Here is a 26,252-nt window from a genome sequence, read left to right on the forward strand (position 1 = left end):
TTTTAGAAGACAAAACCATTTCGTAAATATTTTAATTATATTAAATTTTTGAAAGCAAATAATTAAGTTTTGTAGCAATTTAATTGAAGATTCTAAAGCAATTAAATAAAATCAAAAAATTAATAAAAAGATAGGTATATAGATATATAGCTAAGTAATAATAACAATAATAATTTAGATAAAAAATGAGGCTAAAATAGTTGATTTGTAGCCTTCTACTCTTCACTTTTGTTCAATTTTCTAAAATGTTTTCAGTTTATATTGATAAAATTCCAACTACAGCAGACTTGATATAACCTCTCACCAGCAAGATTAATGAAGTAAATGGTATAACTGCAGCTGATTCACATGATTAATATATGGCTGCAATTAATAAAATATTAAATTTAGGAGCTTTATTAGTGGGAAATATTTTATAAAGAAAATCAGGAAAAAGCGGAATAACAGTTAATAATCTGATAAGTAACGATAACTGTAATTTACTAATTGATTTAGTTTAAACTCCAAAAACATACACCTAAGACTTAGTAATCTACTATGTTATTGATCCTTCATTATACACCTACTCATCATATTTTAATGGATAACTTGGTACAGGCTAAGAATACATGCAGGCAGTTACTTGTGCTTATTCCTAATCAGATTCAGGATTTGATTTGAATCGCCCATAGGTTGGAATTATATTTTTTAGCTATGCAAATGTTTTCGGCCCTAACTTCTTGAATGGTGGGTCCATTTTTAACATTGATTCATATACAAAACTAGCAGCGAAAGCTATTCTTTAGATAATGGGACTCAATCTTAATTCAACATAATATTGGCTTGATAACACTGGAACTGCTTATCAAAGTAATCCAATTTAACAGGTTTTAGTTTCATCTGACGGAATTACTCATTATTCTATTAAAACTCCCTCTTTATTGGCATATGCGAACTCCTATTTTAAACCAAAAACACCTGCTACTTTTTTACTCTTAGGTACTTACACACATCCCGATCTTTAATATGTAACAATGGAAATGCATTTAGCTCCTGAAGATCTCCTATCAGAATTTAATTAGCTTTCATTCTTCTATGTTGTCAGTGGTTTCACACTTGCTGCTATTACTGACATGGGTAATTATAAAAAATAATTTTTTATTAAAAATAAATGACAATAACAACAAAAAATAAATATTAATGCTTTTTTTAAACTAATTTTTAAAGGTTGGTATCAAGTTAATTAAAATGTTTAATAACCTTTAACGTTTGCCAGTTCTGTTTCTACAGATTTTCTAAGTGATGTTTAATCATTAAACGTTAATATTATCTAAAAATATCCCAGTTTATTTGCTTTGACTACTCCATCTCCTGATTAATGTTATTTTGCATATGGTAAGTTGGAAGTTGTTAACAGTCGCTCAACAGTATATCTGCCCTAAAATCTATTGTAATTAAACTTATATATCAATTAAAATTTTTAAAGTATATTTAAATATACATAAAAAAGGCTTTATAAGCAATTATGCCAGAGATCTGATGGAATTATTGGATCACAATATTCTGTATACTAACCATCAAGTGGTTGCTTTATATCAACTTTTCCAAGTGCCTCATAAAAATAAATTTGCTTGCCAAGAAGTTGTACTTCTTCTAATTTATTGATTTCAGTTATAGTTTAAGAAGTTACACCAACTTGTAGCACTGGTAAATAAATAAATTAAGTTTCATAATAGATTTAGAAAAATATTTTGTAAAAATAGCTGGGTAAGTTGTTACAGGGATTAAACCTATCAGTTCAATGAGTTAAACCTATGATTTGACTTGTCCTAATAATTTTAATCTTTTTTGTACTTCTGAAATGCCTTGCTAGAATAATTGCACATAAAATGGAATATGTATACATAACTTTTGTTAATGTTAGCCTACTTATATTGGTCTTTATTGCTAAAAGTCATGTGGACCTTAACAGTGGTATGATGCAAACAATAATGCCTGTGTAGATTAATGTCCTAGTGGTTACTATGGAAATATTTCTTAAAATAGATAATGTATTTTATGCAAAACATGTAAGTTATTTTCTTTTATCACTCTAATTTTAAAATAGAATACAAATTTAAATTCTAAAAAATTTAAAGAAATTTTGAACTTAATTATCTAGGAACTACAAAATGATGTAGCAATTTTATTAAATTTTAGATTTTTAAAGAAGAAAAATTTCATTAAAATTATAAAAATATAGTTTTATATTTGAATAAAAAATAAAATTAGTTTCAATATTTAAATATAACAAACATTTACTTATAGAAAGTAAGTAAGTAGTCAGTACTTATCATTTAATTTATTTTAATATGAAATCAAATCAATTTTACTTTACATATTTTCACACATTTAAAACAAAAATTAAAATAATTTTTTGAAATGTAAAAGAAAATTGCCTAGATGATTGCCCAGAGGGATAATATAGAATACCTGGACAAACTTAATGTCTTTAATGCCCTTATTAATGTTAGGCATGTACAAGTGCTAATTTTTGTACAAAATGCAAATTTGGGTATGTATTGAATAATAATGATAATTTATGCTATTGTTAGATTGGTACTTACGATCCAAAAACTAAAACATGTATTAGTTGTAACTCTAATTAATATTTTGATATTAATAGTAGTTCATGCTAGCCTTGTGATCCTTCTTGTAAAACATGCTAAAATACTTCTACTTAATGCACTTCTTGTAATACTCCTAAAGTTTTTTACTAATTTACTTGTCTTGACCAATGCCCTCCAGGATAGTAATAATTATAAATTAATTACTTTTCCAATCGAATTCTCTGAGCTTATTTACATATAATTATCTAATTTTAAATTTTAAGTATTTTATTTTTTAAAAAAGCTACTCAGATCCACTTAAAATGTGCTAATAATGTAGTAGTAATTGCAAGACTTGTAATTCAACAAGTACAACTTGCACTTCTTGTTATGACACATTTTAATTACAACCAGACAATAGTTGCGCTTGTGTGAATTAGGTATATGATCCTAGTACTAATAAATGCATATCTTGTGCTCCTAACTAAGTTTATGATCCAATTAATAAAATATGTTAAAATTGCAACCCATCTTGTAGTACTTGTAAAGATGCTAGTAATCTAAATACTTGTACTAGTTGTCCTACTGGTAAAGTGCTTTATAATGGTAACTGTTAAGATTCCTGTCCACAATCATAGTAATATAAAATTAAATTACTCACAATATTTATTAATTATTTTAATTCAAAAGTTTTGCAGATGCAAATAAAGTGTGCTAGCCTTGCAATCCAATATGTAAAAATTGTTAAACTTCTAATACGAACTGCATTGATTGTAATGATGGTTTATAATTATCTGGAACTACTTGTGTTTGTAAAGTTGGGTTTTACAGCTCAAATTTAAATTAATGCGTGGTTTGCAATACAAATTAAGTTCCTGATATTCCTAATTAGTAATGTAAAAACTGTGATGTAAATTGTAATACTTGTTAAGACAGTAATAACATTAGTATATGTACAAGTTGTAAAGCGCCTAAAGCATTATATTAAAGCTATTGCTATGACCCATGTCCAACTGGATAGTATTAATAAATTATTTTAATTTAAAATGACTAATTTTAATTTGCAAATTGTTGACATTTGAAGAAAATAACATTCTAATTTAATTTATTTTTTGTTAGTTAATTATAAATTTATACTAATTAAATTGATAAAAAATAATAGTTATGCTGACACTAATTAAGTTTGCCAACCTTGCAATCCTTCTTGCTTAAAGTGCTTAACTAATAAAGATAATTGTACAGATTGTCCTAGTACATTCTAATTGTCAAGTGGCTCATGTATTTGCCCAAGTAACACAGTCTATGATTCAGGTTCAAAAACTTGTAAATCTTGTTAATTGAACTAAGTGATAGATACTATTAATAAAATATGTGTAAACTGCGACCCAAGCTGTAGAACTTGCAAAGATAAAGATAATTTATAAGCATGCACGTCATGTAATACTGGTTTTGTTCTTTACAATTCTACTTGTATTGATAAATGTCCAGATAAAACGTACCATATTTTTTATTTGTAGGTTTTATCTTTTAATAGCTTTTATAATTTTTTAGATACAAAGATTCAAACAATGTTTGCAAACCTTGTGATCCTATTTGTGCAACATGTTTTAACACAAGTAATTAATGCACATCTTGTAACAGTCCTCTGACATTAAATGGTAGTTCCTGCTAATGTTCTTCAGGTTTTTATAATTCACAAACAAATAAATGTGTAGCGTGCACAGTACACGAAGTACCAGATAACATTAGACAGTAATGTGTAACTTGTGATCCAAATTGTTTAAGTTGTTAAGATGTTAACAATTTAGCTGTTTGTACAAGCTGTTAAAATCCATATTCTTTATATTAATCAAAATGCTAAAATCCTTGCCCAAATAAATAGTATGGTTTTTTATTTTATTTTAATTTAATTTACTGTTTTTTGTTTTTTTATTCTAAATAAAAATAATTCCTTAAATAAAACAGCTACTCAGACTAAAACTAGATTTGTCAACCTTGTAGCACAAATTGTCTAACTTGCAGAAATAATAGCAACTACTGTACTGCATGTCCAGATAACACGTTTACCCTTTCATAAGATAATAAATGTGTTTGCTTAAATTCTGTATATGATAGTTTAAATAATACTTGTGTTCAATGCACTTTCAAATAAATATTTGACCAAACAAATAATAAGTGTGTAGATTGTAGTCCTAGTTGTTTAACATGTTAAGATCTCAATCATTTAAATATTTGTACTAGCTGTCCAGCTGGCAAAATACTCTATAATCAAACATGCATTGATAAATGCCCTGATTAGACGTAAAAATTTTAAATCTTCAAAAATAATTATTTTTAAAATATATATTTTAGATATTTATCAAATAACAAATGTCTTCCTTGTAGCTTGAATTGCAAAACATGTGAAGTTTAAGATACCTAATGCACCTCATGTAATAGCCCATTACAAGTAATAGGAAAATCTTGTTAGTGTTCTTAGGGTAACTATAATCCAAATAGTAATACATGTATTGTATGTTCATAAAGTTAAGTTTATGACAGTGTCCATTATTAATGTGTAAATTGCAATCCAACCTGTTTGACATGCTAGGATAAAGATAACACAAATAAATGCACAAGTTGTAAAAATCCTTTAGTTTTATCAAATGGATCTTGTGTTGCTTAATGTCCTGATCACTAGTAATTTATTTTAATGTAAACTTTTATTTAAATAATAACAAAATTTTATATAAGATATACTGATCCTAATTAAGTTTGCCAAAATTGTGATCCTAACTGTTTAAGTTGTTAAACATCAAGCACTAATTGTTAAAGCTGTAATCCTACGTTCACCTTATAAATTAATAAATGTGTCTGCCTTAACTCTGTTTATGATCCTTAAACAAAAACTTGTAAGACTTGTGCTTCCAATCAAATTTATGATCCAAGTAACTAAAGTTGTGTAAACTGTAATCCGTCTTGCTTAACTTGCTAGGGCTTAGGTAGTTAGCTTAATACCTGCTTAAGCTGTTAAACACCTTTGATATTATATAATTCATAATGCCTTTCTTCTTGCCCATCATAAATGTATATTTCTTTTTTCAATTAAAAAACAGCACAGGAGCATAAATAAAAAATAAATTTCCTAAAAAATCAAGATAATTACTTTTTTAAAAATTTTATTTTATTATGAATTTTAAGATTATTTTTAAAATTAGTTTCTCCTAATTATTTTTTAATTGATTAATATAAAAGGTACTACGATTCAGTTTCTAAAACATGCTAATAATGCAACCCTAGTTGCCTACAATGCTAAGGGACTAGCACTGCATGTACTTCTTGTATCCCACCACTTGTAGCTTAAGGCGGTACTTGCGTATGTGGGAACGGATTATATATGAAAGATGGTATTTTTTTAACAAAAATGAAGAAAATATTTAATTTTATTTTGATTTAGGAAAATGTTATGATAGTTGTCCACCTGGTACTTTTAGAAATAATGATAAAATGACATGTGATACTTGTGATATTTCGTGTTTGAATTGTAGAAGCAGTGGTTCAGGTTCCTGTATCAATTGTGCACCTGGTTATCAGCTTAATTAAAGTGGACTTTGTATCTTAATCTGCCCTGCCAGCTAATATGCTGATTCAGGCAATATAAAATGTATACCTTGTCCTCCTTTCTGTGCTGCTTGCACAAATCCTCTAAACTGTACTAGTTGCTTACCACCTATGCTATTTTTTAATAGCTAATGCATTCCATCATGCCCTCCAGGGTTTTCAAATCATTTTGGTATTTGTATTCCAAATGGAAGTTGTGATAATTCATGCATTAAATGTGATTAGAAAGGAAATTGTATTTAGTGTCCAGACGGATAATACATTTAAGGAAAAGTTTGCGTTTCTGATTGCTCGTCAGGATATTACAAAATACCTGTAGCAGGTCTTTGTAATCCATGGTAAAAAAAATAAAAAATGATTTAATAAATATTTATTTAAATTAGAAAGTATAATTAAATGAAAATTTAACCATAAAAACAGCTTAAAAATTTTAATTTGAAATTAATTTTATATTTTTTTAAATTCAGTTTTAAAGGATGTGATAAATGCACTGGTCCAAACTAAGTTGATTGTACAAATTATGTTCCTCCAACAAAAAATTAAAACAGCTCATTCACTTGTCATTAATCTTGTCTATCATGTTCTGGGCCAGGATTTGATTAGTGCATAACATGCAATTAAAATAGGCAGTTAAATCCTTTTTATGGAAAATAAATTGGATCCTGCGTTTGTATTAGCAATACTGTTGATTATTTCTAACCTCCCTGCAAATGTAAAATTATTTCTTTATATTTATTTATCAATATTGCTTCTAAACACGTTAAAACTTTTGTTTAAAAAAATAAAAGTTGAAAAAGAACCTAGCTTAATAGAAAGTACAGCTATATCATCTGCTGTGCTGAATGCAGTAGCTGCAGCTGCTTATTCTTCTCCTGCTGCATTTCTCTTTCTAATAGATGCTCAATAAACATTAAGCTATTTCAGATACTTAAATATGAATAAACCTTTAAACTTTGATTAGCAAATAAAGCCTCTTTATTATTCACACATGATTCCTTTCTTCCCAAATGTATCAAAGGATTGGCTTCCTAGTGTTGTCACACCTAGTAACTCTAAAAATAATGTTTCAAACACAAGAAATTTGTAAAACACATCTTAATAAAATATTAAAACTGATAATTAATATTCTCTAAGTTAAGGAAATAACAGAATCAGCGATAACCAAAAGGTAAAAATACTTTCAAATTGTTTCATTAAAATTTTTAAAATTATTTATTTTATCTAACAATTTATTCATTTTTTTAAATTCAATTAATTAATTTATTTTATTTAAATTAATAAAAATTATTAATTAGTATCCGTTCTTTTTGATAAACGCTTTCGTTATTATTATTTTCCAAGCTGTTTTTTGGTTGATCTGTTGGGTTATGTCTCTGGTTGTTAAATATAAGGTAATTTAATTCTTTTATATATGTTTTTATACTTAATTACTCCTTTTATATTTTGACATTAAAAAATACAATTTTTTTAATTTATATTTTAAATCAAATAGGTTCTTACTCCTTTAGGGACAAAGATCATTAATATTTTTAGATACAATGCTATTATAGTTGTAATATATGTGACAATGAGTGAACTTAGTTTATTAACCTTTTATCACTTTACTATTGCTAGTTGGTAGACTAATTTAGAAATTTTAAGTTCGTTACTCTCAATAGCTAGCTTACTTTACATGATAGGAATTATTACATTATTAATAAATATTACAATTAAATAGAGAGAATAAAATATTAATGAAGAAAAGTTTTATATCTTATTTGGAATACTCAATGAAAAATATTCTATAAATAAATATTATCCAATTATTTTAATCATGCGTAAAATAATTGCAAGTGCTATATATGCTTTTGCCTATCCTTATCAAGAAGCTTAAGGAATCCTAATGATATTCTTATATTTACCTTTTTGGGCATTTATGATCAGCAAAAACCCATTTGCTAATAACTATGCAAGGATTTCGTCTGTTATCACAGAATCTTGTATGCTCTTTTGCCATTTATATTTTGTAACTTTAAGTGTTAGTTATAGTATTAATGATCTAATAGGAATCACTGATGTTTTGCTTATTTTGATAATAACTACATTGATTATTAGCTCAGTTTTAGGTTCTTTAGCAATAATTTGTTCAATTTACATAAAAATCAAAAACTACAAACAAAGACATTACCAAATAGCTAAGATTCATCCTTACTAAGGTGTCAAAAGCACTTAAAGAGATATGGCAAGTTAAAAAAAGTAAGATAACTAAAGTAAAATCAGCTATAAAGAAGACGATTAGCTTTCAGATTTGTCTATAACTCAATAACACGCAACACAAACGCCTTTAAAAACTAATTAAGATTAAAGTAATATGACTGTTCTAAACAACTCGCATAGTATTTAGTTATAGTCTTAGCAAGATATGAGTTTATCCTATAACAATAAGCTAATTAACACCTCTCAAAATTAACAATTTAACACCAGATAATTTGATATTATTGACGAATAATCAAACGATGGTGATGATTTAAGTAGTGCATAAAGGTATTAAATTTAGCACGAAGAAAAGCCTAAATCTCATTCATAAGACAATGATGAATAGCTTGAATTTTCATTCAGATCTAAATTAGAAGGAATAAAGGAGCAAGAAAACGAAGAAGGTTCTCTTCAATTTTCTGATGCTGCAAGTATGGCTTAGAGAAAGAAGTTTGTTAACTGAAATTTGATTTTGTTATATAAAATAATTACTAAGGTTATATCTCAAAAAAATATAAATTTATTTTCATATTATTGTTATTTTTGCATTAAATATTAAAAACAAGCATCTTTTAAATGTAGGATAAATTTTAATTAAGTAAATATTTCTTTTGAATTTATTAAACTCTCTCTAGCTGTTGCTTTATTTTTTTTTTGAAAAAAAAATGCGAATAGTCATTCATTTCAATAAATTTAAAGAAGAATAAGCTTTCTTGAATCAATTAAAGATTTTTTTTTTTTGTTTTTAAAAAAAAAATTTTAAATGAATGAAAAATATAGTTATTCTATTTTTACAAAATGAATTTAATTTAAATATTTTTCTTTTGAATTTATGATTATGCATATAATAAAATCTGAATATGTTAGATATGTATGTATTTTCTATGTGCTCTTAATATGTTGGGTAAAAATGTTTAAAATTTTTAAAAAACTCTTCTTGTTATTGATGCATTCTCAAACAACCCTATAAATATATATAAACTAAGATAAGAGGTTAAAAATAATAGATTAATTACATGCATTAATACTTTTTTTAAATGAGTTTTTAAGTTAACAGAGGAATTGTTTTCTTTTGTTAAAATGATACAATTTTTAATAAATATAAAAGGTATCAGATTTTTCAGAAGATTTTTTAAATTGAGTTTACTCTTATTTTCTTTTTAATTAAAACATTACAAAAAAATTTATCTTTTATTAAATAAATTACAAATGATGGCTGATAACTTTTAACTATTAATAATTTGATTGGTGTTTAAATAGAAAGCATATTTATAATCTATATCAGATTTTAAATGGAGTTACTATTTTCATATTTTAATGTAAATAATTTTTTGCAAGTATTAATACGATAAATATGTTAAATTCTATCTGATTACAAGTAATGCATTTTTAAAGCAATTATGAATTTTAAAATTTTGCATTTTTTATGACAAATCAAATGAACTTTTTTCATTCATTAAAATCCAATTTTTCAGAAAGAACACTTTTTAGCATTTAAAACAGATCAAATAAGAAATTTTAGAAATTAACTGAAAAAACTTTATAAATTTTTTATAAAGCTAGATAAAATATTTTTAATTTTAAATAAAAAGTAATGATAATCTTCCATTTAAAGATAATACAAATATAGATTTTATAATTATGTAAAAAATGAGTGAAAATTTTAAAGAAAATATTGTTTATTTGAAAGTTAATGAGAAAAAAATATCGGAAATTACGATTTAAAATAATTTAATTAAGATAGAACAAGAAATGAAAATTTTTAATTTTTGAAAGAAAATAGCTAATATAAGGTGAATGGTAATAATTTAATTTATAGCAGTGATGTAATAATTAATATAACATTACTTATAAAGAGAAAAAAGTAATTTGAAGTGGTAAAATAATTCTGAGTGTTAAAGTAATGTAAATTTTAGTTTTACTCTATTAATAAGAAATAAGGTTCGTGACTTAATTTTACTGTTTCGTATTTTTTTAATACAAAGGAGACTCTAAATTCAATCAAAATTGTGCACAAAAACATTAAATTTGCAATTTAATTAAATTATCCCCTATTTTGAATAAACTATTAAAACCAAAACTAGCTAAACTTTTTAGATGCTATTTCTGAGTTGTTGATATTTTAGTATTTTAATTTTTTTGATAACCTTAAATACCAAAAACTTATAATCCCTACTAAATATTTGAGAAAAATACAAATTTTATATCAATTAGCATCAATTTTATTTATTTGAATGGTTTACTTAAATATTATTTTCAATAAAAAATTAACTAATCAATATTTAAATTTTTGTAGAAAATATGATTACAGAATATTTGATTACAAATGATTTACAATTAAATGTAATAAAGATGTTAAAAAATGTTATTTATACTAAACAAATGACTTTTTCTTTAAAAAAATAAAGTTATTTATAAAATATATTTTTGAGTTGAGTAAATGAGTTTATTAATTTAAGAAGAGATTTTAAAAAAATAAAATTTGAATTATTCTATAAGAACAAAAGCTATTTCAAACAATTATTTTATTGAATAAAAAATTATTTTTACCTAGAGAATATTTCTATCCCTATAGGAGTTATCTGATCGTAAAGTTAACACTAATCTTGATTGCTAGTAGATTGATTTATATTATTACTATTGATTTATTTAAGAATTTTATTAGCATCAATTTTATTTCACTCTTCAATTTGTGGACTCATAGAATTAATTTAAAGAAGTATTTGTGTGTTGATATATAGAAATTTATTAACATTTTAAAAATTAAAATCTTTTATATGAATCTTCACATCAAGTAATTAAAAACAAAATAGTTTTTATGTTTGCATTTTTTAATTATGGAAGAAATTATGGGTTGCTCCAAAAGTTTTTTTTACATATTTATTCTATCAAACTTAACTAAAGACAAAAATTGGTTTGCGTTAAATGTGGGTAATTGCAATTCAATAAATTTATATACATGCATAAGCAATAAAAGGTATTTATCTTAATAATTATCTCTTAAAATTATTAAGAGGTTTATGAAAAAATTGATATAATTTAAAATAAATAAAATTTATTAAATATTAATTTTTTGTTAAAAAAACAATGATTATAACTAATCATGATTATTCATTTACATAATGCAATATTAGGCACTAATCACTTACGAAATTCTCAAATAATAAGTAATCTTTATTAATTTATTTTTTAATATGCTTATTCATGTAATTCGTTAATATAAAAATAAGCATATAAATTTTAATTCATTTTATCCTTTTAATAATAAATAAAATAGCAAAATATTTTACTATATTTTCCAATCAAACACGAATAACATTTTTTATAGACAAAAAGAAAAATATATGTTAATATTATACACTTCAAACAATTTAATTTAATTAAATAAGGTATTTTATTTTTCATTTAAGTTAGAAAAAGTTTAAATGATAAAAAACGATAAAAATAAATTATTTAAGTATTAAAAAAAATTAATAAAATAATTATTTAAGGAATACACACATAAATCTAATTTATTAAAATAATTTAGAGCGATTCAATTTGAGAATTAAAAAAAACCAGAATTATAAAATCACCTATCAATTATATAATATAATATTGAAGATGAAACAAGTCTTGAATAATAAGAAAAAATTAATTAAGATATCAATATAATATACTAAGCAGATTAGATATAATAAAATGATTAAAAATTTAACAAATTGTAAGATTTTAAACTCATAAATAACAACAATGTGGTAAAAAATTTAGTTAAGCAGTTCTATAATTACCTCTTAAAGAAATAGAATGAAAGCCTTGTTTAGGATTTCATTTTTCATAAGCCTTATCCTTATTGCATAAAATTAATAAAAAAGTATTTCAAATAAATGACATATAATAATTCGAGCCTAATTAGATTGATCAAGCATGAACATTATGGAAAAGGCTTAGAATATTTTTTAACTTTTGATGCTGCAGAACAACTAAAATTAAGTAAAGTATAAAAATTCGAAGAACACCTAACTATGATTAGTTTATTTAAAAAGTATTGTGCAAAATAAGAGCTCTTAGAAGACATTCATTTTTATAAAAAAAAATATAAGTGAGCGAACAGATTTTGACTCAACAACTTAGTGATAAATATTTAATAAACCAATAATCATCATGAATTAATGTTTATCTATGATATAGTTAACTTAAAAAATAAAATTTTCAGCCTAAATATTAATGCTAAGACTTAAAAAACTATTTTTTTATTTCTTCTAATGGTAAAATCTCTCAAATAAATTATCTTGTATTTGATTTTCTTTGTATTTTTATATGTAATATAATAATAATAAATAATAAAGAGGTTTGTTTTTATGAAAAAGTCATAATAAAATATTAGAAAAAACCTTTGATTAAGAAATTTGAATTGATTTTTACATGGCGATTTAAGAACAAAATTTTGATTCAATTCTTTTATGAAATTATAAAGACCAAATAATTATGATCAAAACTAGTAATACAGCTGAGCTGGTAATCGATCTATCACTTTTAATTAAATTGAATGAATTTAAAAAAATTAATATCAAGAGTAATTTGTTAATAAATCAATATTTTTTCTATATTTATTTTTGTTTTTAATTAATTGAGTAAGAGCAATCAACTCTTCTCTTAATTTTATTTTATTTTATCTTAAAATGATGATATTTCTTACCAATATATACTCGAGTATTTTTGAAATATTTTTAAAAAAATGAATTTAAAAATAAATGAGATTGAGTAAAATATGATATCAGCGAGTTAAATCATTTATATAGTTGAATTCTAACTAGATATATGTATTGATTATTCAGATTTCTAAAATTTTACTGGCATCATTTTTATTTTTTATGCTTCTTGAAGATTTAAAAATAAAGCGAATTTTACTCTAAAAATAGCAAATTTATAGTACAATTTCCAAGGTTTACAATAGGCATTTTATATATTAGATAGCTGAATGCATGTATCTACTATTTTTTATTTATAATTACATATGTTAATAAGATCTAGAGAGTATTGTAATGGTCATCTAGAGTTTGAAATGAAAAATAAAAAAATTAAATGAATTATAATGATAATATTCCATACAAATTCAAGAACAAAATATGCTGTTTTCATATGAATTAGTTCATAAATATTCCTAATTTTATATTACTTTCTCTTAATAACCTAAAATCATGAGGGATGAATTCTATTTTATTTAAATCTCTCAACGTTTCTTTAATCATATCAACATTTTCAACATTTCGTGTTGTTTTTTATTTAAAAATAAAATTATGTTTCTTAATATAAGTATTTAATAATAAATAAAAATTTTCTATACATAGCAACAAGATATTTAAATAAATACATTTATATATTATATTTTGCTCATGTTCAGAAATTATTTTAAAAGTTTTAAAGATAGAATTATTTTTGTTGAATAAAAATATGGCTTTTAAAAAACTATAATTAGAAAGAAAAAAATATAATCCTTTATTTATTTAAATTCAGATATTTGGAAAATATAAATTATCTGCTTTATTTCAAAATTAAAAAATTCTTGTTTATTTCAATATAACTATTTTATTTTTAGCAACTTTACAAAAATGTATGTACTATAATCATAGCACATATAAGTAAATAGCTACATCTTTGAAAAATCTTATTTAAATAAATGATTAAAAATAGCAATTTAGATTTATGCTTTAAAAATAGATGACTTTAATTCAATCAAAGATTTATCTAGTAAATATTTAACACTTAATTTATTCTTAAGATTTCTACAATTTTGCTATCTTAAAAGTATTATAATAAATATTATATTATTAGATTTTTAATAATTTTTCCACTTAACAAAATGAAGCTACAAGCAAACTCATCAGCTTGTTTTTATTCTTGTTATAAATGATTGAGCTTTATTTTTATAGATAAATTAAAAAATCATAAAAAATAAATAAAAAAGTTAAACCTTAACAAATCAAAATTATAAATATTAAATTTCATTCTATTTTTATTTCATGTGACATTTCAAATTATTCTTCAATTTTTTAAAAGCATTTTTAATTAATTAATTATTCAATTTATTAATGCATTACTGTATGTTTCAATATGTATAATAATTAAAATTAATATTACAACAAAATAGAGTAGACAATTACTTATTATTTATATTAAACACTAAAAAATATAAATATTATTATTTTGATAATTACAAATATTTGTAAAACAAAATAAAAAATGAGTAATCAATTTATTATTTCATTTTTTTTAATAAATTGATGTAAATAAAATCAAAATTATAATTATATAGCTTACACTTAATCAGCGATCAGTAAAAATATAATTCAATACAAATTTAAGTTCGTATAAAATCTATTTTGTTACATTTTACTAAAAAAATAATTGACCTAATGAGAGACTTAAGGAGGAAGAGCTGGCTTACAGTTTTATACATATTGTTTAAAAATAGCTAAAGATAAATGTGTATATTTACTTAATAGGATCATGATACAAATATTTGGTAAGATTTTTCAATAATAATCTAATAAAGAATTTTTTAAAAAAATATTCTTTCTAAATGATTTTTTGTAAGCTCTTTTCTCTTCCATTTTGTTTATATTAAACTCATTGAGTAAAAAAGAAAATTTTATATTTCATGAGAGAAAAGTTGATACTCCTTTAATTATTTCCTTTTTACTAATAAGCATTTAATTAAAAAAATATTAGGACTTGCTTTTATATTTTCTACCCATCTCAATGCATCAATCAGACTTCAAAAATAAAGTATAAATAATACTACATTCAATGAAGAAAGAAAATAATTGGTTAATCATTGAATGCCGTTTAAATAACTATTACTATAGCTTTATAATTTTCTAGTTAATCTATCAAAATAAATGACTGATTAGTGTAAAAAAATAAATAAATTTATACTTAAAACCTATTTGCTAGCTTAAGAACAATATTTGAATACATTTAATATTTTAAGTTTAAGTATTAGAAATTATTTTATTTCTCTCTTCAAATAACCTTTAGAGAAGTTAAGTGACTTTTGTGATTTAAATAATATCAAAGTGAGTGATAAATAAATAGTTATCAAAAAACAAATAAATAAATAATTTTTCATAAGGTTTTAAAAATAATCAAATTAATTAATTAATTAATTACTTGAGTGCATTTAAAAAATCATATTTATAAAAAATGGAGCAACAATTAATTGCCAATCTTGTTCATGACAACCTTATTAGTATCAAGGATAATAGTTGCTATGAGTAAGAAGATGAAATGGATTCGTGTTCTATTAAAAATTCCGACTAATATAAAAAACCTTCTCGAAAGTTAACTATCAAAAATTTAAAAAGCCAGACAATAAATGGTGACATCGAAATTGACAACAATCTCTTCTAAAATTATAATAATAAAAATTAGGATCTTGATAAAAGCTTATAATATACACTTAAAACTAACAACCTCATAAAAAACATATTAAAAAAATTTTACAAGTTTCTAATTGATAAAAAAAATATTTAGCTAGTGTCTGAGTTTATTATTGAGAAACCTGCACCTTATTCAGTCAAGCTCATAAAGAGATACTTTGAGAGGGTGAATTATAACAATTTTTGTCTTATCAAGATAATCAAGCACTAAAACTATGGTAAAGGCTTTGAGTACTTCTTAACATTTGATGCAATTGATGAACTCTACAAAAGTAAAGTAAAGAACATCTAGGAGCACATAGATTGTATTTCATATTTAAAAGAATGCTGTGCTAATCAAGAACAAATCAATGAAATAAATTTTTATAGAAAAAATAAATCTTTCTAAATGTGAATGACTAAATAATCTGTTTAAATTAAATAGTTTGAAATGGGCTTCTTCACCTTCATACAGATGCATACACACATACGTTTTTATTTATTAACTGATATAATAAATTGTTTCTAAGAAAATAAAAAAAGAGTTCTAAGTTCTTTTTATAGTCTTTAATTATTACAAGTAATGTTCCACAAAGAATTCCTTTCAGCTTTAACTAATTCAGATTTTATTTTGTTAATAAACAAATAAAAATTGGTAAAATCAATGATCTAAAATGTTAACATATACAAAAATTTAATAATAATAACAATTAATTAATTAATTGGTTATATACACACAAAACTTTACTAAATAAGAAATATCAAAAAGAAAGAAAAATAAATAAAAATGTAAAAATTCTATATGATTGTAAATAAAATTATTCTTAAAAATATGAGTAAAATAAATTTTTATTTATAAATATTAGCTTAATTTTTAAAATAATTTATTTATTTTAGTAATATTTGCTTTAAGTTTTGAAGATTCAATTAATACCGAATTAAAGAGCTATTTTTTAAATATACACATACATCAATTTGCATTCAAATTTATTTTCTGTTCTGATACTTTTTTTCATACTATTTTTTATGGAAAACATTACAGTTTTCTTAGATCTAAATTAAATTGATTCATTCGCTTTACAAATTAACTCATTTCAAATTACATTTCTCCACCTCTTATTTACTGAATTCAAAGTAAGATGATTTTCTATCAAATTTAATTACATCTAAATATGTTAATATCTTACATTCTTCAAATTTTTTACATAATTTCTTGTAATCTTAAGATATTATAAATAAATAAAAAGTCAACATAATGTAAAATGATAAAATAAATCATTCTACTAATTATTTTAGAATTACTTTTATTAGATTAAATTTGTTTTCATTTTATTAAATAACACTATTTGCATGTGTTTTTTAGTTCTTATTTTGTTTAATCATTTATATGTAAAGTTTAAAAACCTTTAAATTTATAAATTTAGTTAATTAAATTTAAGAAAATGCAATTTTAAATATTAAAAAATAAAATATGAAAAGTAAATTTTAAATACTGAATCCTTTTACTAAATATATGCATTAACTTTTTTAATCCTTTTTACTTCTTTTATTTCCTCCTTTTAAAATTATTCTTTAAAAATAATATGTTTTGTAAATTTTGCTCTTTTAAGGTTGATTCTTTCTCAAAATTCTTTTAAAAACACTTTTTTTAATTTATTTTATTCAAATTTCGAATACTAATTATTGATTTAATAAGGCAAGAATGTTTGCAGTAAATTTAAAATAAATTCTTTTTAATTTTTATAAGATTATTTATTAGTGAATTTTCCATTTAACATAATTATTTAAAAATGTCTTTTAAATAAATTATTTTTATAACGATTTTAATACAAATCCTTACAATAAATTTATTTTTTTAAAAGAAAAATTTTTCTCTAAGAGATGTATATAAGGTATTTTAATGGTAATCCCTTTACTTAAAGCATTTTGAAAAAAGATTAAAAATAAGATAAGATAATAAATAACCGTTAGAATCAATACTAGCTTATGATCAAATTGTCTAGATAAAAATCAAAACTTGTCTTAGATAACTATAATTAAGTAATATTTATGTTTTAGATTGAGAAAATTTAAGTGGTATCATCTTTTGAGTAGATAATAACTTTTTGGTTAGAAAAATATAATTTTATACAAGTATTAAGATAATAAACTAAAATAAAGAAATATCATTTTTTAAAAAGAAGTATCAGGATGATATAATAAAATATGAGCAATTATTATTTACTGACACATGCTAATTAACTGTCTTCAGTATTTATCAATGATAGAGATTACAAAAATAATAATAAAGAAAGAATGTAAAGAGACTATTAATTACTTTTGCGTTTGTAAGTAGATAAAGAAAAGAAGCAGAAAATTGAAGAAATTTAAAATTGCAAATTAGAAATACTAAAACATTTTTTATTTTTTAACTATTAAAGTATTAAATTTTAAATATTAATTCATTTATTTTTGTAAAGTTAAGTATTATTTTGTATCTTTCCTTCTATTAAATAAAATTACAATAAAGCCTATTTTAATATCGAATAACTGATAACGAAATCAATAATTATTTTGTTCACTATTTTTTTTTCAACTGACTATTTATTAATTAATTTGTAAGTCTTTTAATTTGTATTAGATTAGCTGTAATATAATTTATTAAATACATTTTAAATAAACTAATTTGGTCTTTAAAAGTAGTAATAAAATTCCTTCCCTTATAATTTTTTTATAATTATTAAAATAAAATTAAGCCAAAAAAAGCTTTAAATTTCACAAGCACTCAATTATTACTAGTTAAAATTATTTTTTATATGATAATAGTGAATTTATTAGAAAACAACACTTTAAATTTAAAGGACTAGAACTCAAATGATCAAAAATAAAAAACAAATAAAAGGTAAAATTTGATATCGCATAACTCTTTTATCATCTTTTCTATTTCTCATTTTTAGCAAGCTAACAGTTTTTTTTAAGTATTGAAATTATACTTTTTCATACAGTAAACTAATAAATTAATATATTTACTTAATTTGGCTGCATTTGAAAGAAAACTCAGAAATACTTTACTCTCAAAAAACCATTTTTTGCTCAAAAAAAATAAAATAACTTTTGTTAAAATCAATATTTTTTAATTACAAATTGAAAAGTAATAAAAAACCATTTATTTGCTAATATATTTAATTGAAATTTTTTTAATAATTATACAGTGAAATAAAATCTTAATGTTTAAATTCCTTAATGAATGACTAGCCAAAGTTGTGTAATGTGATAGCAAATGAATTAGAAGAAATAGAGGAAAACAGCAGTTAATTATTAGATAAATATTAATAAAATGATGAAAACCTTTTAAAATGTGGGACAAATAATAATATATTAAAGAATATTGTTAAGTAATTTTTAAATTACCTTTTGAGAGAATAGAATGAATCTCTTGTTTCTGATTTTATATTTTAAAAGCCTTATTCTTATTGCAAAAGATTGATAAAAAAATACTTCAAAAATATAAAATATAATAACCAATGCTTAGTAAAACTTGTTTAACATAAGTAATATGGAAAAGGATTAGAGTATTTTCTTACATTTGATGCTTACAATGAATTGCTAATTAGCAAAGTCTAAAATTTAAACCAGCACTTGTAGTCCATTCAGTTTATTAAAAAGTGCTGTGTAAATAGAAAACTATTAGGTGATATTAATTTTTACAAAAGAAGGTATAAATAGCAAAAAAATGAATATATTGACTGATTAACAGAAGAAAATAAACCAGATATTAAAATTTCTTCTTTTATTTATATATTTATTATTCATGTTTTTTAAAAATATTTATTTATATTTCTATTTTATTTTTGAAAACATTGTGTAAAAATTTTTACATTCTTAAATGTCTGTCTTACTAATACTGGTTAAATTAAAATGCTTTACGTTTTATTTTTAATAAAAAAATTTAAGTTATATGCAATTAATCAAGTAAATGTTATTCCATAAATTATTTTCGTTGATTTAATAACTTCAATTTTGTACAAAAATATTCTTCTAAAACAAATCAATAGATGATGATGGATGGATGGTTTTTATGATTAACAAAAAAAATTTTTTATTTTTCAAGTTTTTAGATTAAATTATTCTTTCGAAAGGATTATTGAAGCTATTAGATGAAACATAAATAGAAATATTTGAAAGTTAACTTTTTTAATAAAAAATAGAACATTAGGTATAAAATCCAGATTTAGTTGATTTTATCAAATTTTTGTTTCAAATAGAGATAAAAATGAAAATAAAAACTAAATCTTATCAAAATATATGTTTGTAAAACATTTTTAAATGAGAAATTCATCTCATAAATATAATTTTAGATAAAATACCTAAGGTGATTTTATATTATTTCATAATATAAAAGTAATTGTTAAATATTACAAGTATTATTCATAGACTTATTTAAAAATATGAGTTATTACAGTTAAAAATCTCTTTTATAACAAAAAATATGAAGTTATTTTATTAAAATAATACATTTTACACCTTAAAACCAATTTAAAATAATATCATAAAAAACCAACCAAAATTTAAAAAACAAATAAAATTATACTTTATTTATTCACTTTTTTTTAAATTTCAGAGTAGGTATTAATTTCAAAAAAAAGTTATAGCCTTACAGCTAAGAAAATAAAAAAAAGAAATTTGTAAATTGTATAAAATTCTTTTAAATTGAAATAGAAAAATATTAAAAAAATGATGTTTTTATAGTAATAAAATATCTTGCAATAAATTTTATTTTGCTTATTAAATATTTTAATACTAAAATAAAACTCATATTATAAAATGAAGTGAATAATTAATACTAAAAGAATAAAAATAATTACCAAAAAAACGAACTTTTATGTTATTGATAAAATAAATGAACTTGCATTAATACGTATTCTACTTAAATAATAATTTTATATAACCTGTTTTAAGAAAATACAATGCTATTAAGATATTTTTATTATTGTCGCCTTCAAAACTAAAATCTTATTGTCATGTAATGCAGTAAGAATTAGATATAGATAAAAAGCAAATTTTATAATTAGCTATGGTATTCTAAAGAAAATTTGAAAAAAACTTGTTTATTTATTGAAGAAATACTTTTCTATTTATTTAATTAAGCAATAAAATAATTGCTTTTTGGTTTTGATTTTGGGTATGCTCATAATTTTATTAATTAATAAAAAATATTTTGCTTTCTGACTTTCTAGTTATTAACCATAAAAATGATAATAGTTTAAAACTTAGTTTTTATTTTAAAATACATTATTTTTTTTAAATTCTATACGGTTTGTATGTTTAATAGCAAAAACTCTTCTAATTCAATTTGTAGAAACTTATCCAATTAAATTTTGTAGAAACTCGCACAATATTATTTTGTAGAAACCCAACCAATATTATGTTGTAGAAACCCAACCAAAAAATTGTAATAAAGTGTTAAAATTAATTTTGTGATGAATAATCAAAACTCATAATTCAAGAAATTTTTTAGTTCTCATAAATAAGTCATATATCTAATTGAGTTTATTAAAATTGATCAAGAATAATTCTTTTTTATTGTAATTTAAAAATAGTAAAAAGTTAATAACAAACTAAACAAGTGTTTTTTAAATAAATTAATAATTAGATACAATATGGAAATATCACCCTTACCAATAAATTAAAACCCAAGAAATAAATTTTTTTAAATGAAAATAGATCAATCAAATTCATTTATATCAAATAGCTTGATTAAACATATTTGTTAAAATTTTTCATCATAAAATTCATTAATATTTACAAATGCAAAGGATGTGTTGATAAATTTTTATTATTAATTCAATCAGCTCTAATTCAAAATAATTCTCAATAAATATTACAAAAGAATAAAGTATTTATTAAATTACAAGAAAGAATAAATTTAAACTAAATTATCATTTCTTTAAATTTGTAAAACAAATTTTCTAAAAATAGTAATATTTTTTTAATTTATTTATAATCATTCAATTCCATATATAAGATTATTTTTAAATAAAAAGAAAATAAATCGCAAGTAAAAAGAAAATATCTCGAAGAAGATAGATTGCCTATTTAGTAAAAATTTTAATTTTTAATAGAAAATGAAGTTGTTTTTAAAAGTTTTTTATGAATGTCAATTGTACCTTCTTAATTTAAAACCATGTAAAATTCAAATATTTATGAAAAACTGAAAAATTTATTTTAGTAAACATTTGATTGCTTGTTCAAATAGTTAGATTTTAAATTCATGATTCCTAAGTGTATAAAATAAATTAGAAAATTTAAATTGTGTTTTATTGAAAGCCAGACAGACAACAATATTTTTATTATATTTTTAAATATTAATTTATTTTAGTTGTTCAATTTATTAGATAAATAATTTCTTTTCTTATGTTTTTTTCATCACAGTTAATTCAAAAGGAGGAAAAACAATAAACCAGTAATAATATTAAAATTTTTAGTCTTTAATTTTTATTTTCAATCAATTAATTAACTGTAAATGAAATCAATCATCCAGAAAATTAAACATTTCTTCAATAAAATTAGTGTAATTAACTGTTGTAACACTGAAAATCTCTCACCTTTGAAAGAAAAACAATTATATTAATTTAAAGTATTATGAATGCAGCAAAATAATTACAAATAAAACAAATTAGTTTTTAATAAATTATTTTAGTTTATTGAATAATGCATTAAAAAATTCAGTATAAACTGAATTTCAATAGTGATATTAAGTTTTTTAATATATTTTATCAAATTATGTCAAAAGAAAAATAAAAAGAATCTACCATATTTATAGAAGTTTACTATTTATGATTGTTTTCTTTAAAAATGAGAATAAAAATATAAATTCAATTAAAATAAAAATGGTTATGAGTATATAGATACCAAAAATATTTTATTAATCTATTTGTTTATATTATAAAAACTTTAAGTATTTATCTATTATTGCTTCTAAATATCAAGTCTTAATGAAAATTTTATTGATTACTTTTTGTTAGAAATTGAAATTACATCAATTAATTGTTTAGAAAATGATAACTGGTAAATTTATTTATTTTTATAATCGATATAATTTACTGAAGAGGATTTAATTTAAATAATTGAATTTATTTAACGAAAGTTATTTATTAAATCATCTTTTTTAAATCATCATTAGAATTTTTCGTAAGGAAGAACAATTTTTTAAATTTTATTTTTAGTTATCAATAATTAATTAATTATCTTATTAATTTGATTAAATTCAGTTTAATTTTTAATTAGCGATCAAAAAAATTGATGCACTATATGTTAATTTTCTACTTGAAAGAACAACTTTGGTAAAATATTTTATAAATTATTAAATAATATGAAAATCTCTAAATATATTTTAGAGTAAAAAGCCAAAAATTTATTTAATGGTTTTATAAAAATAACAGAAAGCAATCAAAATAATAAATCAAAAAGTACTAGGAAAATAAAAGCTTAATCCTTATTTCTCAATATCTACTGCAATTGGATACTTTTAATATTGTAATAATTAAATTGAAGATAGATTGATTTTTTTTGATTTATTTATTCTAGAGATAATTCAATTTTGAAAATAAAATAAAAATAATTGATATCAATAATCAATTAAAAACTGCTTAAGTGCATTTATTTAATAGAAATAAAGTTTAGAAAAGGATGGAAGTAGGAAAATAATAATAATATTATTTAAAGGATGCAAATAGTATATTTATGAAAGAGCATGCTTTTAGTAAATCAGAATAAGAGGATGAAAACAGTTCGATTTCAACCAGAAGCTATGAAATGAAAGTGACAAAGCTATGGGGATAAAATTATAATAACAAATGCGTAAAAACATAAACAATAATTAAAATTAATGGCGAAGCCTTCTCTGAAAGCATAGAAGAAAACGAAAACATCAATAAGCACAACCAATATACACTTAAAACAAATAATCTGATTAAAAACATTCTTAAACAATTCTATAAGTTTTTGATAAAAAAATAAAATATTTAACTGGTTTCTGAATTTATTTTCGAAAAACCTGCGCCATATTCAATCAAACTCGTTAAGAAATATTTTGACAAATTCAATTATAATAACTTTTCCCTTATTAAAATAATAAAGCATTAAAATTATGGCAGGGGTTTTGAATATTTTTTAACATTTGAAGCGCTTGATGTACTATAATCAAGTAAAGTGAAGAATATGTAGTAGCATATAGATTGTATTTAATACCTCAAAGAATGCTGTGTAAATCAAGAACAAATAAATGAAATAAACTTTTATAAAAAAAATAAATGCTTCTAGTTTTGAAGCATGTTTTTTTAATTACAAATAATATTTTCTATTATAATTTAAATAATAAGTATTTATTTATTGTATAAGACTTTGTTTATTAGAATTCATTATCAAACTAATTGCATAATATTTTTTTTAAAAATGAATGTAATTTTTTACAAATAGTAATATTATTATTGTATTGCTTGCTATAGTTGGATTATTAGTATTAAAGACTAATTTACTTTTTTAGTACATTTAAATTGCTTAATTGATTCATAAATATAAACTCCCTAAAAGTGATTCTTGAATATTGTATATTTATTTATATTCTGCTCAATTAGATTTTACTAAATTTTTTCTACTCTAACTATATAATATATTATTCTATTTAAATAAAATAGTGATAGAAAGGAAATTTAGAAAATAATTCATTTTTGTTTATCAAATATAATTCTTGAAATGTTTAAATCGATACCAAATAAATAACGTTATCTCTTTCTTTTTTCAAATATTACTTAAAACTTTCCTTTCTTCAAAATATTCAAAATGCAAAAACTATTTCTCCCAAACAATATTTAAATAATAGAAGATATTTATTCCAAAAAAATTCTTTCTTTTTAAAGGCGATTTTTATGTGTAAAAGTATTTTTAAATAAAGAGGGTTGTTTTTTATTTTAAAAAAATTTATAATTTTTAAAAATTCTATAATAGACTAAAATATTTTTTTATATAAATGTCTATTTTTAAATATTAATTAGCTTCTATTTTCTTAAATAGAATAAATGATATTGTTATTCTCTTTGAAATTTTTATATATATATAAGAAGTAGTAAATCTATTGTTAATTGTTTATTTTAGCTAGATGTCTTAAAAAAAATCCTGTAAATATACGCAAAACTTTTCTTTAAATCTCTATTAGATTTACATATCAATAAAAAGATAGCAAAGAAAATAGAGACGAAAAGTTAATTTGGCATAAAGTTCAAACAATTTTATTTTAAAAAATATTTTAATCTAATAATTTTTTTAATAGTATCCTTTTGCGAATGTTAGCTAGTTATAATACCCTACTTGAAACACAAATTTATGATTGATTTCTGAAAAAATAATCTATTTTATTGATTTAAAATGAAATTTGACTATTTATTTTTAATTAAAATAGATAAATTATATAAGAATTAATGATACTAATTATATTTCAATATAACACCTGCATTATAAAAATAAATTAAAATTCCACTGAATGAAAAAATGGCGTTTTTATAAATATTTTTTTTCAAAATGGTAGAAAAATCAGTCAGTAGAGTTAGACTATATGCATATAATTTATACAATAAAAGACTGGTACAGATTTTACAATCAGAAGTTATTTTTTTGTATAAATAAACATTTATTGATTACCTTTTACATATTTGATAAAATCAAATAAAATGTAAATAAAAGAAAATTTGTAAATATTGAGAATATTTGATAAAAGTTAACATCTTTACAAAATATTTTAATGAAATTATAATATTTTTTTTAAATCGATAATATAATAAAATATAATGAGAAGATATTTATTTAATCCCCAAAATTAAGACAAAGTTTTATTGAATTAAAAGAGTTAAATTATAGAAGAATGATTTGATTACTTTTTCAACTATCAAATTGTTTACTTGTTAATTTGTTTAAAATAAATAGAAGTAAAATCAAGTATTATTTAATCTAAATTTATTTAATATTTACTTTGCATAACTTCAAGTGTCTTTAAAATAACATAATAGTAAAGATTTCATGTTTTTTCTTTATAAAATACCTTCTATTAATCTTATTATTTGAGCTGAGAGAGATAAAAGCTATGTATCTTTGAAATATATACTTTATATGTGACTCCCTTTTACAATTCTAATTTATCATAATTAAGTTTAAATCTAATTTAAATCAAGCATAAAATATTTATATTATTATCACATTTATAATAAGCTATGTTTATAAAACATGATTTATTGAATATAATTTTTTAGAAGTATCAATAAAAATGAGTAGCAATTTTTATGGCAATAATAGATATTAAATATGAATTCATTTTACAAACTGCCAGCTAAAGTGCTTTATCAAACTCAATTAGTTCAACTTTTAAAAAATTGTTCTATTCTAACAATTCTTATCTATCTGTCACATAATAAATGCGTGT

The 26,252-nt window shown here is 21.4% G+C and overlaps 5 protein-coding genes across 5 annotated transcripts; all 5 read left to right on the forward strand. All coding sequences in view use genetic code 6, as the record gives it.

Moving 5' to 3' along the window:
• Positions 1-245: 245 nt before the first annotated feature.
• Positions 246-8,865, forward strand: TTHERM_00160550 (EGF-like domain protein; the record flags this gene model as incomplete). The annotated part of the gene is made up of 18 exons (XM_001009785.3): positions 246-1,116; positions 1,207-1,429; positions 1,490-1,686; positions 1,743-2,048; positions 2,410-2,770; positions 2,872-3,204; positions 3,258-3,587; positions 3,730-4,062; positions 4,119-4,448; positions 4,533-4,868; positions 4,920-5,246; positions 5,301-5,633; positions 5,802-5,953; positions 6,004-6,505; positions 6,635-6,879; positions 6,956-7,335; positions 7,463-7,558; positions 7,660-8,865. 18 exons carry the CDS (start codon positions 246-248, stop codon positions 8,863-8,865), a joined length of 6,861 nt encoding a protein of 2,286 aa, XP_001009785.2.
• A 2,640-nt stretch (positions 8,866-11,505) lies between these two features.
• Positions 11,506-12,272, forward strand: TTHERM_000160539 (hypothetical protein; the record flags this gene model as incomplete). Its single annotated transcript, XM_012796032.1, has 2 exons — positions 11,506-11,569; positions 11,932-12,272. The coding sequence occupies 2 exons, from the start codon at positions 11,506-11,508 to the stop codon at positions 12,270-12,272; spliced, it is 405 nt and encodes a 134-aa protein (XP_012651486.1).
• A 3,315-nt stretch (positions 12,273-15,587) lies between these two features.
• TTHERM_00160540 (hypothetical protein) lies at positions 15,588-16,217 on the forward strand (the record flags this gene model as incomplete). Its single annotated transcript, XM_001009784.1, has 1 exon — positions 15,588-16,217. One exon carries the CDS (start codon positions 15,588-15,590, stop codon positions 16,215-16,217), a length of 630 nt encoding a protein of 209 aa, XP_001009784.1.
• Positions 16,218-18,597: 2,380 nt separating this feature from the next.
• Positions 18,598-19,531, forward strand: TTHERM_000158528 (hypothetical protein; the record flags this gene model as incomplete). Its single annotated transcript, XM_012796033.1, has 2 exons — positions 18,598-18,683; positions 18,994-19,531. The coding sequence occupies 2 exons, from the start codon at positions 18,598-18,600 to the stop codon at positions 19,529-19,531; spliced, it is 624 nt and encodes a 207-aa protein (XP_012651487.1).
• Positions 19,532-23,470: 3,939 nt separating this feature from the next.
• Positions 23,471-24,109, forward strand: TTHERM_000158529 (hypothetical protein; the record flags this gene model as incomplete). The annotated part of the gene is made up of 1 exon (XM_012796034.1): positions 23,471-24,109. One exon carries the CDS (start codon positions 23,471-23,473, stop codon positions 24,107-24,109), a length of 639 nt encoding a protein of 212 aa, XP_012651488.1.
• Between the last annotated feature and the right edge of the window lie 2,143 nt (positions 24,110-26,252).

The sequence above is a fragment of the Tetrahymena thermophila genome (assembly GCF_000189635.1).
Source record: "Tetrahymena thermophila SB210 genomic scaffold scf_8254776, whole genome shotgun sequence".
NCBI classification, from domain to species: Eukaryota; Ciliophora; class Oligohymenophorea; order Hymenostomatida; family Tetrahymenidae; genus Tetrahymena; species Tetrahymena thermophila.